A 16,972-nucleotide genomic window follows, 5' to 3' on the forward strand; every position below is an offset into this window, starting at 1 on the left:
GCAGTTCTTACCACAACAGAATAAAAATCAGGGGTCTGTTTCAACCACCATCACTTTAACTCTACACCTCAAACCGGATCTTCTGAAGCCATGTCCTGTTGCAGCCTCGGACCACACTGTGTGAGTACACAACTCACTGATGACAGACCTGATAATTATGTAGGTTCGTCTAAAATCAGGAGGCTTGAATTTTGATTTGAAGATGTTGAGAAACCCTTTTATTATGTTAGATTTGGTATCAATGGAAAAAAAGTGATTACAACTGCTAAATATGGTCAAAAGGGGGATTTTACACTGTAAGTAGATAAGTGAAACAATAAATAAACTTTGAAATATGCTTTTTTCTTCCAGTGCTGGTAGCAACGTCTTTGCTCATAATGCAGGTAAATGTATGTTTGAGTTGAATGACAAGTTTGGCTTCTATAGACTATACTAGTATATTCGCATCATCATTTGGACATTTTTTGAGTCAACAACACAGTAACACATTGTTCTGTGCTAGATAAAACTCTCATACACGCATGTAAAATGTGAATTTAAGAGCTGAAGTTTGACATCACTTCCTGTATCCTCTGTTCCACTTGTTCAATGCAATCTCTCATTCAGCATTTTGTAAACCTTATCGAAACATGACACGACCTACTGTCGCTCTGCCCCAGTGCTGGATTTTTAGTAATGTGTATTTTAGTAATAGTGTAGTTCCAAATGTATGGGGAATTTTGAATGAGATTTTCTTACTTTTGCAACAGAACCCAGAAGTTGTAGTTTCACTTCATGTCTCTATAAACTGCTCAACAACAGACATCCAGAATGAGGTACCATGAAGTTATAAGACAGGAGTTGAAGACATTTGTTATTACACAACTTTTGATTCAGCAAATATGCTTTCATTCCAGACTTTTCTAGAGGTCAACTGCACTACTCTGAGACCACCACCACCACTGGCATAGAGAGCGTGATCACCTGTGATGAGCTCAACAACGTGCAACGCCTGAGCTGTGGTATGCATGAACAACTGAAACAACTTAATGGTTTTTAGGGGGTTTATTTAGACAAACATCTTAAAATTTGCTTGTTTTTAGGGTTATTCACCAGAATGACATGCAGTGTTGAGAAGGCTTTGAAACATTTAGATCTAAATGAAAAGAAAACACTGTATATATGCACAGAAGGATACATTTTTAACACATTTGCCCCAAAGAGATACGTTTGTGGTATGCCCTGAGACTGTGGAAATTTGAAAGTAAAAATGATCAGCATTTGAACAGATTATCCAACCCTTAATGTTACAAAAGTGGGTTTAGTAATTATAAATAATACATTTAATCAATGACATAGCCTACATCAGATTCAACAGCCGACTAAAACAACTCTGATAAATAGAGAATCAAATACTTAATTATATGTTATGTTTGGTGATAATCTATAATTTTCTAATCGTAAAATAATCCGATGAAATTATTAAAACCCTTCAGTGAGCCACACTGGGTGACATGTTGCTTCATCACGATGATCACACACATTGGAGGTATTTCTGACTCAGTCCCACATGCACCATCCTGCTGCCCCAAATACTCACTAGAGCACCACGTGTGGATTAATCCGCCGCTAAAAATAGTCCCCAACTGTGATGCACTATTCCTCCTGTTTTCTAAATACTACAGTGGCCAGCTCTCTTTTAACAAAAAAAGAAAGGATTGTATATATTTGTGACTGTTATAAAGATTACAAAGAGAAGTCGTTATATTTTTTTCTCCTCTGTTCTTGTTTCTTTCCACTGTAACAGATAACGGAGTGATCAGTGTGCAGGAAGCTCTCTATGGACGTGCAGACAGTGAGATCTGCAGTGAGGGGAAACCTCCAGAACAGCTTACCGATACAAAGTGCTCTCAGCAGGGAACTCTAGAGGTCCTCCAGAAAAGGTACCATCTGATAAAATAAGGTCATCTGTTGTATTCTACTTTTTTCAAAAAGTAGTTAGCAAGCAAGTAAAGAGTTGTAACAGCTAAAAGTTACAAACTGACGCCAAAGGGTTTTGACCATGTGTCCATATGCTGGCAGACATTTTGAAATTTTGGCATTGATTTTGAAAATATGACCGATCATGCAAAATAACTGTCTTTGATTTAAGGATAGTGATCATATGAAGACATCTCTTTTTACATAGTTGTTTGGCTGCTTTTTAAACAATAATAATAATAAAGAATAATAAAGTTTACATACCCATGAATGTTTGGCCTGTCACAAGTGACACGCAGGTGAAAATGGCAATTAAATATTAATTTCCCACACCAGTGGCTTTGTAAATTGCAGTTACATTACATTTATTCATTTAGCTGATGCTTTTATCCAAAGTGACTTACACTTGCTATTTATGTCAGAGGTCGCACACCTGGAGCAAGTGTCTTGCACAGGGACTCATTGGTGGATGTGTCACAGTGTTATTAGTGTTGGTGTTTATTAATAGTCAATGAGTTTGTTAGCCCTCACGTGGATGCACTGAGGAGGCTAGATATTGGAGTGACGAGACCAGAATTGAGATGTATGGCCACAACCATAAGCGCTATGTTTGAAGAGCGGTCAACAAGGCCTATAGTGAACAGAATACCATCCCCACAGGGAATCTTGTGAAAATTGATGGCAAGATGAATGCAGCATTTTATCAGAAAATACTGGCAGACAATTTGCATTCTCCTGCACGGAAGCTGCAAATGGGATGCTGCTGGACTTTCCAGCATGGTAATGGCCAAGTTGACCCTCCAGTGGTCACTGCAGAAAAAGGTAAAGGTTCTGGAGTGGCCATCACAGTCTCATGACCTTCATGTCATTGAGGCATTCTGGGGAGATCTCAAAAGTGCGGTTTATGCAAGACGACCAAAGACTTTGCATGAACTGGAGGCATTTTGCCAAGATGAATGCCACCTGCAAGAATTCGGGGCCTCATTGACATCTATTACAAAGACTGCACGCAGTCATTAATGCTAAAGGTGGCAATACACAGTATTAAGAACTAAGGTTAACCAGACTGTTTTGTTTTATGGTGTCATTCTGCTATGACCTACAGTTCAATGTGAATCCCATAAGAAATAAAAGACATGTATTTTGCCTGCTCACTCATGTTTTCTTTACACATGGTACATTTATTACCAATTCCAAGGGTGTGCAAACTTTTGAGCACAACTGTATATGACGACATGGGAGTGAAAACGGATTGCATTTGGCGATAAAAGTTTATTTAGGAGCTCTTTGTTTAAAAGTAGATGAAATAGTCAGTTTTTTTTGTTTTCCATAAATAAATTGTTTTTGTAAATGTAAGGGGGAGGGTATTGTAGTGTTTTTTATGTTCCAGAGAAAATATTATTAACGATGGGCTTTCATCTATACAACTATTAACCTCACATTCATAGTCCTCCAAGGATGAATCCTAGGGACTTTGGTGATCCCATTAGCCATTATCACTTTTGACTATTAGCAAAATATCTTTTCCCTTTAGATGTGATGGCAAAAGGGTGTGTGAAATAAACACAAATGTTGTCCGTACTTCTGATCCTTGTGATGGCATCTACAAATATCTGGAGACCAAGTACACCTGCCTCCCAGCAAGTCAGTTAAATTTGTGCACGTAACTAACATTGAAACAAAGCTACAATACGTTTGATGAATGTAACATGTCTGATGTTGTCTTTACTTTGACAGTCTACAGCGTAGTGTGTGAGCACTCTTCGGCAAACCTGCACTGTTGTAAGATCACATTTTCTCCTTAGTTTTGTTTTATTTTTGGTGGGTTAATGTGATAAAGTTACATTTTCTTTGCATTTCAACATTCATCTGAATATTTCCCCTCCTCTTTTTTCAGATGGACAGCAGATTATATTAGTCTATGGTGCTGATTATGGACGGCGTGACCCCACCACATGCTCTTACCAACGACCTGCCTCTCAGGTCCAAAATGTCGACTGCTCAAACCCCACAAGCAAAGTTGCTGAAAGGTACAGCTGCCCACTGTTTGTCTTTTAACAGTAGAGATTATTATCGTTCATGTTGTCTGTGAAGACTCTCAGTCATCCAGGTCATAGTTTTCCAAGGTGGGTTACAATCAAGGGCACATACATGTTAATCTTTTCTCAAATAACATCCATTTTTCCCAGTCTTCTGTGCACATTTAAACCTGTATTCACTCACATCACTCTGCATCCACAGCTGTAACGGGAAAAGCAGCTGTACTATCAGAGCGAGCAACTCAGTGTTTGGAGACCCCTGTGTCGGCACTTATAAGTACCTGGAGGTGGCTTACACATGTCAATGTAAGTAGCTGTTTCACTCTACTGAAGCTGATCTGTGGTCCTGATGCAGTGGTTGAAGACGTATTCAGACCCTTTACTTATGTAAAAGTACTGTTGAAATACTCCACAGAACTAAAAGTCCTGCATTCTAAGCCTTACTTAAGTAAAGTAAGAAAGTATTATTAGCAGAATGTACACAAAAGTAAACATTCAAAATCAACACATTTGGAGAAACACAGTTTATTAAGTACAGTACTTGAATAAAAGTACTTTCACCGCAGCACAATGTTGTTGTAGAGGTAGTGTGTACTGTAAAAAAACAACAAAAAAAAAAACAGTGCTGCAATAACAAAACAGCCAATCCAAACTTTTAGGCTGTGAATTCAAAAGCATTCTCTTATTTACAGGCTACATTTGTATTTATAATTAATTAATAACAATTATTTAATAATTCAAAAGTAATATTTAAGTAAAGTAAAAATTTAAGTAATAAAATATGTTAATATATAATAATAATATATAACTGATCAGTCACTTAAATCATTTCCTTTATTGTATTACAATTTCCTTTACTGTATTTATTTCCTTTATTGTATGAGAAAGCACATCATGAGCAATGTACAATCCTGAGTCACATTCCTTGTATGTGTACACATACCTGGCAAATAAAGCTGATTCTGATACTGATTCTGATCATCTAACATGAACTTGTTATCTGTTCTTTTGCAGATCCTGCGCAAACCATATAACATATTCTTTTGAATGAATAACGTTCTTACTGAAATAAGACAGTGATACGATGACAAGAGAAGTATTGGACGTAATCAAGAAGCCAATGAAATCGATCAATTCTGATTTAAAAGGAAATCTATATAGATACCACTGTACCTTTTGAATGTTTCTACTGCACTTTCTACTGCACTTCTATTAACTGAATGACAACTTGGTTAATTTTGTTATTATATCATTAAGTTTTATTAAACTATTGATTCAGCTTTAGAAATTTTTGTGTTAAATGCATTTTTGCCTGATGTAAGGCGCTTTGAATCTCCTGTGTTTTAAAAGTGCAAATAAACTAAATAGCAAAGTTTCATTTCTTCAGTGTTGTGTCACATATAAAGATATAATTATATAGTTACAAAAATGTGAGGGGTGTACTCAGATATTGTATTCAACATAATATATAATATGTTTTATATAGTTACTTAGAATTTCAGAGGGTTAAAGGATAGAGGGTGTCTTGTGTTGAAAATTATTTTAAGAGATATTTCTGATTTGGCTGCTTCACAGATGATGTGGGCCGGTGGTTTGCACATTAAACTGGTTTCTTAGGATCATTGGAACCCATCTCCGAGCATCAGTGATATTGGATCGGTGCCTTCGTATACGATTATAAACGATAGAACCCACCTCAGTCACAACCTGTACACTCTTCAGCCGTCTGTCGTATCTCCAGACATCAGAGGAGCTAATTTCCCCAAACTGTGCGACTCCTTACCTTACAGTGGCTCCTAAGGATCAGGAGAGGAATATTTTTGAGGACCACTTTGCGTTCCTTTGGAATGCTTTTGCGTTAGCTCGCAATACTTCTCTTCTTCCGTTCCTTCTGAGCCATAGCCTTGTCTGCTCTCAACGCCCCAGTATGGATCAGCTTATTGAATGTTATTTTGAACCGGGCATTTTCTATGCTGATTACTGCTCAATATGGATATACTTTATCTGCTGTGATCACTCCAGAGGAGAGGAAAGAGAGCCGGGATAGAGCCATGCTGGCCCAGCTTGGACTTAAGGCTGCTCCTAGTAAATGTCCGGTTTGGAGGAAATGGGGCTCATGCTGCCAAACACCGGGAATTAGTAGACTGTTGAGCCCACATTTTTACACAGACCTGCCTCATCAATGTTCCAGAGCACTAAGTGGGCGCACTGTTTTCTGTCAGAGCGCAAGGCTCCGGCGAGATGAGAGGAGGCGGACTGTTTACATGGTGATGCTTGGTGCTCAAACAGTCAAAGAAATGTGCCATCTGATGTTAGTTAGCTGATAACCTTGTCATTTCATTACCACTATAAAATGTCATATATTATCTAGTTGTTTGCTAACAGTGGTGCTTAGACATGAGCAGTGAAATTGAGGATTAGTTATTGTAGAGATATATTTTGACATCAATGTAGAGTTTATTATTTCATTTTAAGTCTTTTGTGAGTGTTTTTACAATAAGCATGCCATTTGTTGTCACTCTGGAATTCAGGAGTTTTATCTGGTTAGGTAAATGTAAAAATCAAAAACACAAATATTTTGTGATTTCAAAAGTATTCAGTTTCAGCTTTATTTATAAAGCGCCAATTCATAACAAAAGTCATCTCAATGCACTTTTCAAATCTAGCATTGTGCGGGTTTGTGTTTGAGCATAAATGAAGGTCTGCTGTTGTGTGTCTGACTTGCTGGAAGTTTTGCTCTAGAATACTTGGTGACCCCTGACTACAACACTTGTGTGGTAAGTGTCACTCATTAACTGGTGTAATAAATATGGTTTATCATAATCTACAGACTGCAGACATTAATTAAACAAGCAAGGATATTGTAAGCTTTGCAACATTTTAGTTCACTGAAGCACACGCTTCCTTTATGACCTACCTGCAAAAGAAAGTTGACTGTCAACTTGACCGTTGACCGTTGCCTGTCATTGTATAACTGGCACCCTTAAGGAAATTACAACTTAATCTCGTTATACACCACTGTGTTGTAAAATGATAAGCGAGGTATCTTGTACAATATAGAGTTACAAGGAAGAAGCATGTCAAATTGCAAATGTTTTTCTTTTGTCCACACAGGTGTAGTTCCAGAAAGTTCATTGTAATGAAGACTGAATGGGTTGAATTTCTCTTCCGGATACACGTAGGTGGGTGATACATTTCTTGCAAAAAGATTTCAAATTTATAAATCCAATGTTTGTTTTTAACTCCCAGCAAGAGAGAACGCATTTTTGTAATATACCTGAAAGAACTGATGGGGTCTTCAGCTTTTCTGAGCCTTTGTCATGCCTGATGTTAAAGAGTACATTTATGGAAAATACTAGTAAGATTAGCACTATCCTCACTTAGTAAGTTGGTGTGTCCACTGTGTATTTCAGTAGGTTTGTTGTGGATAGAGAGCTGTTTGATTCTGCCTCTTTTAGCCTATACGTCAACTTCCAGTCGATTAGAGGTGTTTGCCCTGTTTTTCTGAATTAACAAGAATTCAGACAAAGGTTTTTGTCGGGGGAAAATTAATATCTCAATTAACAAGATAGCTCAAAATCCTGTGAGAAGCTCTTACATGCATGGAGTCTGGAGTCTTGCTGCTGCTAATCAGCCTGAACCTCCAACAGTGCTATGTGATTTCATTACCGTAGACATGAGCATCTCTCGGTGTCCAAATTAAAACTGGAAAAATTTTAAAAATGTTCTCAAGTGAAAACATTACGCTTACGTATAAAACATATCTCAACAACAATATACACACAGTTATGCTCCTTAGAGGATGAATCTAAGCCACTTTGGTGATCCCTTGACTTTTCCTATTTCCTATTCCTATATCAATTGTAACAGTAGAGGCTTCACATAATGGAAGCAAACAGAAAATTGAGCCATGATATCGCAGTTATTTGCTGCTTGTTCACAGGGACCTTGTTTTCTAAATGATAACAAATACTATAGAAAGAAGACTTTTGTTCCAAGATGATTCAAGTTTCACTTCATTGTAATCTGTAACCTTCCATCTGTTGTAGCTAACAAGGAACTCATTCAGGCTTTTCCATTGGTGACTTGTTTGTATAACCTGGGAAAGTTCTCACCCCCTCACACAATAAAAACCAGGAGTTTCACCACCAGCACTTCAGCTCTTCATCTCAAACCAGATCTTCGGACACCATGCTCCACTCCAGACTCAGCACCACACTGTGTAAGTACACAACAAACTACAAGGTAGTAGGTAGATTTATTTATCATTTTACAACACAGAGTTGTATAACGACATTAAGTTGTATTTCCATTTATTCTACTCGCAAAAGATTTGTTTATATATATATATATATGACACATATACACACACAGTGGATAAATAACAAGTCACAAAAAATAACTATTTTGCATGCTGCATTGCTACGATTAATTTAGAACTCTGGCAGCCTGGGGGAAGAAGCTGCTCTGTAGTCTGGTGGAGAGCAGATACTTCTGTATCTTGTGCCAAATGGCAGCAGGGGGAACAGGCTGTGGCAGGCTGGGTTCTGTCTTTTAGTATCCTTTGGGCTCTCACCGATATCACTGATGCTTGCTAGATAGGTACCAAAAATATTCCGAGCCACTAGAGGACTGGCCATCGGGAGACTTGAGAGATTTCAATCTAGCGTTATCTCTGTGTGTTAAGAGCTCTTTTGGATCCGTGGGGTCTCACTGCACCCCTCATGTGAACAAACAGGCAAACAAGCAGCCTAGACCTTTAATGTAAAAGTCTTAAATGCATTGACTTACTGTCATTGTTTAAGGGTTATGTTCAAGTTCAGTGAACATGGTATGATTGATGCTTGTATATAAAGATAAACTTTCAACATTTGAGCAAACTCTTTATATCTTACTCTGTTCTTTAAAAGTGTAGCCTAGGCTTATTTTTTGTGTCGAGTTTTGTACATTTGTATGTGCTGTGGTGAGTGTAGCTAGCCTAGGCTATTACTCTGGAGTTTTTGAGGGTGCACCCACAGCTTTACAATACCTTGAAATCTCTGTTTTCACATAGGCTATTTTAATTATCAGTCCCAAAAGTCAGTAGATGAACATAGTGTCAAAGACTATACCTAGTTTGGTACCTGTTACATCAGCAAATAGAGTTAGTCCACAAAATTAGCAATATGGTGGTTTGCGTGAACAGGGTGGCCTGGGACGGAGTCAAATTATTGTACCATTATTTGACTATTGAATTATTGATGAAAACTATATATAAATTGAGTGAATGGGGAAAGCATGCTAAATATTGTCAGGCTTTAATATTAGAATTAAAGATAATAAAAAATGATGAAAAGGGTAAAATTACCAGCATCCGCTCAAACTAATTTCTGCATTTTAAGTTTTTTTATACTTTTCCTAACTTTTAATTCTACTTTATAGAACAGACTTAAAATTTACATCCTGAATAACATTTTGAATGAACTTAAGCACCATTAAATGTTTAGAACTTATCACTTTTAAATAAGTTGGCCTTTATAAGTCATAAGGAAATGCTTTATTAATGGTTAATAAAGCATTTACTGATGCTTAGAGATATAAAAATTTATGAGACATTTTGGGTTGCCAGGTTTTGGGGGGTAACTCTGGCTGTTGAGTCATTGACATTCAGGTTATTAATAAGTCATTCATAAAGTGTCGTTACTATATCATCAAGTTATAAGCCCTTAGTTACACCCCTCAAACCCTTTATAAAGAGTGACTTAGAAAGTGAATGGTCTACATATGTTACTGCAGACAAGTATTAATTCAAAGCTTTAAGTTCAAATTACTGTTGTACTGTTAATTATAAAACAAAATATTGACCTGTGAAAGATTGCAGCTATTTAACAGTGTTACAACAGTGTTCTGGGAGTTACTGATAACACCTTAAGTTACAAGACTAATAAACTTTAAAAATGTTTTTCTTTTTCAGTGCTGGCAGCGACGTGTTTGCTTTTGAGAGCAGGTAAATGGATGTTTGAATTTTGGCTTTTTATGACCAGTCACATCAGCATTAAAACGTTCAAATTAATAAATTTCAATGGAATTATTGCGATCAATGGATTCAATAAATAACAAAAATAATAAAGAAATCTGCACGCATTTTTCACAGTGAGATCAACTTAATTGACCTTTAATTTGCATGTGGGAGAGGGCTCTCTCGCAGACTTTTTGAGCCCTTTATTAGACACCTTTCGTAATTCCGCATTGGTGCAGACTTTGCCTGAGGGAATTGCCAGCAGGTTATTGCCAAGGTCACTAATTGACCTGGGCCCAGCCGCCATCCTCTCCAGACCTGAACCTATAGCCGATTTATTAACGAGAACCACAACCTTGTGACAGAGCGTTTCTATTTTAACCCTTTTCTAGCATTTACTGTACTGGTTTAGCGGCCCTGGAAACTCACAGACCACTTGCACATGTTCCATCATCTCATGTGAATGCTACTCAGCCAATCGAGAGAGATCAAGAAAGAAAGAAAGAAAGAAAAAAAAAAGAGATGTCCAGATGTTTATAAGAACCATAACTTGGTCTTTTTGGTTGTTATTCCACAACAACTATGTATTTATTCAAATATGCTCTAACTATAAAACAAACATTTAATTCCAGACTTTTCAAGAGCCCAACAGACTACTCCCTCGTCCACAGAGAGGTGATCACCTGCGATGACGCCTTCAACGTCCAACGCCTGAGCTGTGGTATGACTGAACTCAAACAACGACAAGTACACATGTTGGGTTTTTTTTAGGCAACAATAAAATAATTTAGTAGTCTGTTAAAAACTACAGTGCCCAGTTGTTTCAGTCTTTTTTTTTATGAAAGTACTTGTATTTTTAAAGATTTACATGTTCAGTAGGAACAGATCTGAGAGCTACAGAGAAGCTTTGGAAGTTGGAAAATATTGAGAGACTAACATATTGTCAGTGTCAGGCTTTTCTGTGGGATTTGTTAACACTAGAGACAAATTAAAAATGTCTCCTCATCCTGTAACGGTGCTTTTCCATTGCTGGTAACAGCTCAACTGGCCTCACCTCAACTCGCTTTTGGCCCACCGTCCTCCGTTTTTCCATTGCAGTAAGTACCCCTACAATTCAGCTACTTGTCATGAGACGCCGCATGAAACTGCAGAGACGTAATGTTCAACGCGACACACCCTGGATCCACACACCAGATTCCTCTTGATTTAAGTTAAAACATGCAAAGATAGAACAGCGGTACGAAAATCTTATAGCTGTGTTTTTCTCTGCCACTGTTGCTGGAGTAGTCTGCTGCATTGGCTGCAGTGGTCTGTGTGACTGTAGGACAAGGCTGGCTCATTAGCTTCCCCCCATCGGCACTTGTTGAGCTCCTCAACTCCAAGAGATTATACGAAAAAACTATTTCCAGGTAGCTGTTACCAGGTACAACTTTTCCCCAGTGAAAACCCAAAAAGGCGAGTAGAGTTGAGGCGAATCACGCTGGAAGAGGTCCGTAAATTTTCCTCCATTACATTTTTGCTCACACAATCCCCCCCCCTCTCCTTGTTTCCCTCTGTGTTGTGTAACAGAAAATGGAGCGATCCGTGTGCAGACATCTCTGTATGGACGTGCAGACAGTACAACCTGCAGTGAGGGCCGACCTCTACAACAGCTTGCCAATACACGGTGCTCTCTGCGGGGCACTGTGGACGTCATCAGGAGAAGGTATACACTCAATAATGTTCAAGATTAGAATCTTGCGTCACTAGCAGGTCAACATTTTCATTCATGCCATGAAACCTTTAACATCTTCTAGATTTTGGCCTCTATTTGGCCCCCGTTCCCACCACAATAAGTTTATTTCATTCACTTAGAGTATCAGAGGATCTAAGGATAGAGGGTGTCCTATGCTGTACAGATTCTACAGCCACACTCACGCTCCGTAGGCACAAGCATCTTCGGCATCGTCCAAAATGGTGAACATGGCTGGACCAGGACCGAACACAGCCTCTGTGAAAACCTCAGTATCCTCAGTACTGTATTTTCTTTATTCCCTGTATTCCCTGTCATCAAACTGGCCTTCATCAGTCTCTGAGGGTGTGTTTTGTCCTGGTCCGGCCATGTTCACTTGGAGGCTGCTGAGCTGTGTTCCGTTTTCCACTCGTCCAGTTCTGGTGCCCATCCCAGCACTTCTCCAAACTCCTCCTCCCAGCTGTGCCAGATGTGCATACATCACTACTCCCCCTGTCCCCAGATCTCCCAGCCGGCGGTCATCAAAGATGCAGGAAATATTTTCTCCATAAAATATGATCCAGTTTAACAAAAATCAGTCATTTCCAACCTAATTCTTGTCTTATTTATGATCTAAACAAAAATCAAATCAAATACAGTACCATGTCGCTATTTACCAAGCTACTGTAGGTGTCATGGTCTCATTTTTGAAGTTATGTTACAATCAATTAGCACATTGGCAATACAAAGCAATTTAATATGTGTAAAATGCTTCTAATAGTACCTTTAAGGGATATGTTGATTCACTAAACATGGAAGCTCTATGTCTTGTTCCTACAGATGTGATGGAAAGAGGGTGTGTGAATTAAACACAAACACCTTCCGTGTTTCTGATCCCTGCGTCGGTATCTACAAATACCTGGAGACCACCTACACCTGCTTACCAGCAAGTGAGTGACAAATGTGAACATAACTAAAAGTGAAACAATGTTATATGTCTAATGTGATTTATCTTTACTTTGACAGTCTACAGCGTAGCATGTGAAGAGTCTTTTGCAAACCTGCAGTGTGGTAAGATCACACTTTCTCCTTTGTATTTATGGTGGATTAAAGGTTCAGAAGGTTTTATCAAATTAACTTTTTGGCATACTACTTAATGAAAATGTCACTATATCATGATAGGAGTACATGAGACAAGTAATCTGTAAATGAAATCTGGTTCCTCTGCCTCCTAATGCCATTTGCAAGAATCTGCAGAGTCAAAACAACAAATTAGAGCCAGGAGTCTTTAACACAGTGTCAATGACTGCTCATGCACACGCTGCGCAGTTCCCCTCTTCACACATGCTCAGTCAAGCTCAATATTTTCAAAGCGGCTATAGACGTTTGCAAACACTACGTCTGCGAAAGAAGAACTGCCCATCCAGGGGTGTTGCTAGACGGCAATACAATTTTTTGAAAGCCAACGGTGTATTATTGGCACTGCCATGTCTTTCACTGAAGCATGCACACATTTATCTACATTACCATGCTCGGAAAACAGAAAGGCAGTAGCTAAAAATCCCAATTAAAAAAAATGTTTTTGGTGAAAGTCATTAGCATGTCATAACAACAAGTTAAAGGTCCAGTGTGTAATATTTCTCGCAGGATCTATTGACATAAATGTAATAAAGATAACTATGTTTTCAGTGGTGGATAAAGACCTTACATAATGAACAGTTATGTTTTTATTACCTTAAAAAGAGCAATTTCTATCTGCATACACTGCGGGTCCCTCTTACATGTTCTTTTCTTGCTAGTACAATTTCGGCATGGGACACTCATCACTACGCTGAATATGCCCGTACATTCAAAGAAGAAAAGTACTAATATACGGGCGGGGGGGGGGGGGGGGGGGGGTGCAAATAAGTGATGCAGCAGGCTAATTTATTTTATCCTCCAGGACAACAGCACAAAAGGTGTCTCTTCTGAGACAGCAGAGAGTAGCCAGTCAAGAACTTAGGTTTATTTATGTATATTTATTAAGAAATTATATTTACTTAATTATTCAGTAAAACCATGTGTTACTGTGACTAGGCCACTGACAGACCCTCTCCAAAACGGCCCGCCAACAATAACATTTGGCCCGCTGCCAGATTACAGTGCTTTGATAGCGGCAAAAAATATCAATAAATAAATACTTTGATAGTGGTGCTTTGATAGTCATGGCAGCAACAGTTACTCACATTATCACTTCCTCTTTGGTGGTTTTGTCTACAAAATAAAAGTGTGAGAAGCTTGGTTACTGTAATGCAGTATTTGGAGTTGAACTGAGCTTTTTCTTTGAAAAATTCTGAACGACATTAAAAGAGTCTGTAGCTGCTTGACACACCGAAAGAGCCGTCAGAAAACATGATTCCCCTAAATGTCCTCTGCCTGGAGATAAAGGAAATTGCAAAAGCATCTGTAGGTTGATGGATGTGGATCAAACACTGAAACAAAAACAGTGCAGCACATGCCGTGATGTGAGAAACATTCGCTGCAGAATCCATTTGCTGAAGAGAGAGGGGAAAAAAAGTTGTCTCAAGGTGAGTCCTGCGCCTTACCAACTGAGCTAACTGAACAACATGTTAATGCAATAAAAATATTGCTCTGATGAAAAACTTATTTGCAGATCCCTGCAGTATATTATTATTACTTCTTCTTCTAACGTACATATTCAACATAGTGATGAGTGTCTGCACTGCCTGAATTCTACCAGAAGTAGAACAAGAACTTAGTGACGAAATGTGCTCTGTAGCACTGTTTGTTCGTTTTCAGCTACTTTAGAAACATGAGGCAACATTGCGACGTCCATGGAAGGCGGGCCCCGCGGTTATGTAGATATAAATGTCTCATTCTAAGGTAATAAAAACTATATTGCATTTCTGTCGATAGATCCTCAGAAATATTACACACTGAATCTTTAAGTGACCATGATGTTTTTAAACTTCCAAGTATTTCTGGTACCTAAATCTAACCAAATTGTGCCATTTCACAACATCAACCCCAGAGCTGGTCTTGACCTCCCTGCGTCCCTAAACAAAATTCAGCTATGGGAGCCTACCTGACTCGTGAGTCATGTAAAGAATTTACCATTGCTGCATAATCACACCTGACACCGCAGTGCTCTCAATACAATTCTCCCTCCAGTCTGTAATAACCCTGAGTGGAAACCTCTTCCCAATTTATTGCTAGTTTGAATGGACCTCTTTGCTCTAACTCTGTCCTCTGAGATGCTTGTATTTGATGATGCCTGTACATCTCTAGCTGTGCTCGTACTGGTTGACGTCTGGACTGGGTTTGTGCTAGTACTGGCTGAGGCATATACTCTATTACAAACTTAAGCAAAGCCCCTATAAATTATAGATAACAATGCTTTCTAGATATTAATGTTATCAGCTGCATCAGGCCCATTCAAACTGACTCCCCAGGTTTCCTTTACCTGACCGCTCTGCCCTGGGCTGCAAAGTCTTGGAGTTTTGTCTGTGAGAAGATGAGTCGAAGCGACTGGGATTTTGACGAGCCCCATGTGGGATGAGGTTTTGCAGGGCAACCAGCTCCTTCTTATGGGTTTAGTGGGAGGGGCTTGGTGAAGTGATATGAGCAGTGGAGAAAGAAGCTTTGCATTATTTTAAATTAGATTCAGTTGTTACCGACTCCTGCTTTAATGTCATAGTTATTGTCTTTGCATTTCAACACCATCTGAATACTTTCCCTCCCTTTTTTGTCAGATGAAGGGCAGGTTATATTAGTCTATGGTGCTGATTACGGACGCCGTGACCCCACCACATGCTCTTACCAGCGACCTGCCTCTCAGATCCAAAATGTCGAGTGCTCGCGCCCTACAAGCAGAGTTGCTGAACGGTACAGCTACCCACTCTTTTTGCACAACAATAGGGAAATATATAAATGTTAATCTTCCTCACATGACACCCATATTTCCTCTTTTTCTGTGCACATTCAAACCTGTATTCACTCACATCACTCTGCATCCACAGCTGTAACGGGGAAAACAGCTGTGCTATCAGAGCGAGCAACTTAGTGTTTGGAGACCCCTGTGTCGGCACTTATAAGTACCTGGAGGTGGCTTACACATGTCAATGTAAGTAACAGACTACTGTTAAAACATAAAATCAGGACCTATCCAGTATCCATCCATTTTCTTTCTTATGCAGTGGTAGCAGGCTAAGCAGGGTAGTCCAGATGTAACGCTTCGGCTTTCTTCACTAATTATTTCCCTTTCCTTGAGAGTGGGTCCACTTTATTACTATCAAGGTGTGTGCTGTTGTCACATCAGCTGGGCAGAGAGAAAATTGGTGTGTGGCATGAAAGAATGTGAAAAGTGTAACTAGCCATGTTTCCATCGTTTTTTCATACCCATTTTGAAGTATTGCATTAGAAAAGGTTGATGGATATGGTAAGATTTGAACTTCCTTAATTTCGCAAAAAAGTTTTTACCCTATCTATGCTTGAGGTGGTTTTTGCCTTTTTTGAAAAAGACTTAATGAGCTAAATGGTAGATGGAACCACTTTTGCCGAATAAGTTTTGACCATGTAACTCACGACTGATCCACTGTTTCTGCTGTTGGCGTCTTTCCCGAATATTCTTAAAATGCGCAGAGAGATGGCTATGAGCAACTTGCTTGCTTGAAACATATTCCTGAGGACCTCTCTCCATTTATCTCAGATCCATGGTTCTCAAGTCCATGAGACTGATTCTGTTTTGCAACTTCTGCATCTTGTTTATTACAGCCATGTGTAACGTCAACCACTGACGTAACTACGCTTGCCAAAACCTTGTTTATTCGCTCTAAACCAGCAGATAGAAACACACCTATTTCACTTTTTTTTTTCTCTTCTATTGAGACATTTCAAAAGTCAGTTTTAAATTTGCTTGACAAGTAGATGAAAACATGGCTACTTGCATGAGTTGCAATGTGTAAGAGTTAGCAGCTCTGCCTAACCCTGTAACCCTTCAAATAAAAGTAAGCCAATGATATGCTGCTTGGCGTTCGAAGTAATACTAAGGTAAGGTTACTGCAACAGGTAGTAAGCTAGTTAGCTGGACATGCTAACATTTGCAGCTTACATTACAGCAGATAAACACCAAGAAATGTAAAGCTTGACCATTCTGCTGTGGAGTTATGGTTGCTAAGCTATGGTTGGACAACAGCTGTACTTGCTGACCATTATCCTAGTGTTTAAAAACTCTGGAAAAATCTAGGAAGTGGACCTTACATTAAG

General features: G+C 38.9%; 2 protein-coding genes across 2 annotated transcripts; both read left to right on the top strand.

The window, feature by feature from the left end:
• Positions 1-810: 810 nt before the first annotated feature.
• Positions 811-5,373, top strand: LOC119884856 (L-rhamnose-binding lectin SML-like). The gene is made up of 8 exons (XM_038695148.1): positions 811-815; positions 877-1,001; positions 1,787-1,922; positions 3,494-3,603; positions 3,697-3,741; positions 3,857-3,989; positions 4,201-4,304; positions 5,013-5,373. Exons 1-8 carry the CDS (start codon positions 811-813, stop codon positions 5,030-5,032), a joined length of 678 nt encoding a protein of 225 aa, XP_038551076.1. The 3' UTR covers positions 5,033-5,373.
• A 155-nt stretch (positions 5,374-5,528) lies between these two features.
• LOC119884857 (L-rhamnose-binding lectin SML-like) lies at positions 5,529-16,828 on the top strand. Its single transcript, XM_038695149.1, has 9 exons — positions 5,529-7,180; positions 8,048-8,220; positions 9,952-9,984; positions 10,649-10,717; positions 11,566-11,701; positions 12,548-12,657; positions 12,734-12,778; positions 15,460-15,592; positions 15,727-16,828. The coding sequence occupies exons 2-9, from the start codon at positions 8,190-8,192 to the stop codon at positions 15,836-15,838; spliced, it is 669 nt and encodes a 222-aa protein (XP_038551077.1). The 5' UTR covers positions 5,529-7,180; positions 8,048-8,189; the 3' UTR covers positions 15,839-16,828.
• The last annotated feature ends 144 nt before the right edge of the window (positions 16,829-16,972 follow it).

This window comes from Micropterus salmoides, unplaced genomic scaffold (assembly GCF_014851395.1).
Source record: "Micropterus salmoides isolate LMB-PRFRI ecotype aquatic unplaced genomic scaffold, ASM1485139v1 Ms_hic_scaffold_3726, whole genome shotgun sequence".
In the NCBI taxonomy this organism is placed as follows: Eukaryota; Metazoa; Chordata; class Actinopteri; order Centrarchiformes; family Centrarchidae; genus Micropterus; species Micropterus salmoides.

Bases quoted from the DNA above. Each gene is read 5' to 3' on its own strand.
- LOC119884856 (XM_038695148.1), top strand. The intron at 1,002-1,786 runs GTATGCATGAAC...CCACTGTAACAG, and splicing joins CGTGCAACGCCTGAGCTGTG to ATAACGGAGTGATCAGTGTG. The intron at 1,923-3,493 runs GTACCATCTGAT...TTTTCCCTTTAG, and splicing joins CTAGAGGTCCTCCAGAAAAG to ATGTGATGGCAAAAGGGTGT.
- LOC119884857 (XM_038695149.1), top strand. From the start codon at position 8,190: ATGCTCCACTCCAGACTCAGCACCACACTGT. The intron at 12,658-12,733 runs GTGAGTGACAAA...TTACTTTGACAG, and splicing joins CTACACCTGCTTACCAGCAA to TCTACAGCGTAGCATGTGAA. The intron at 15,593-15,726 runs GTACAGCTACCC...CTGCATCCACAG, and splicing joins ACAAGCAGAGTTGCTGAACG to CTGTAACGGGGAAAACAGCT.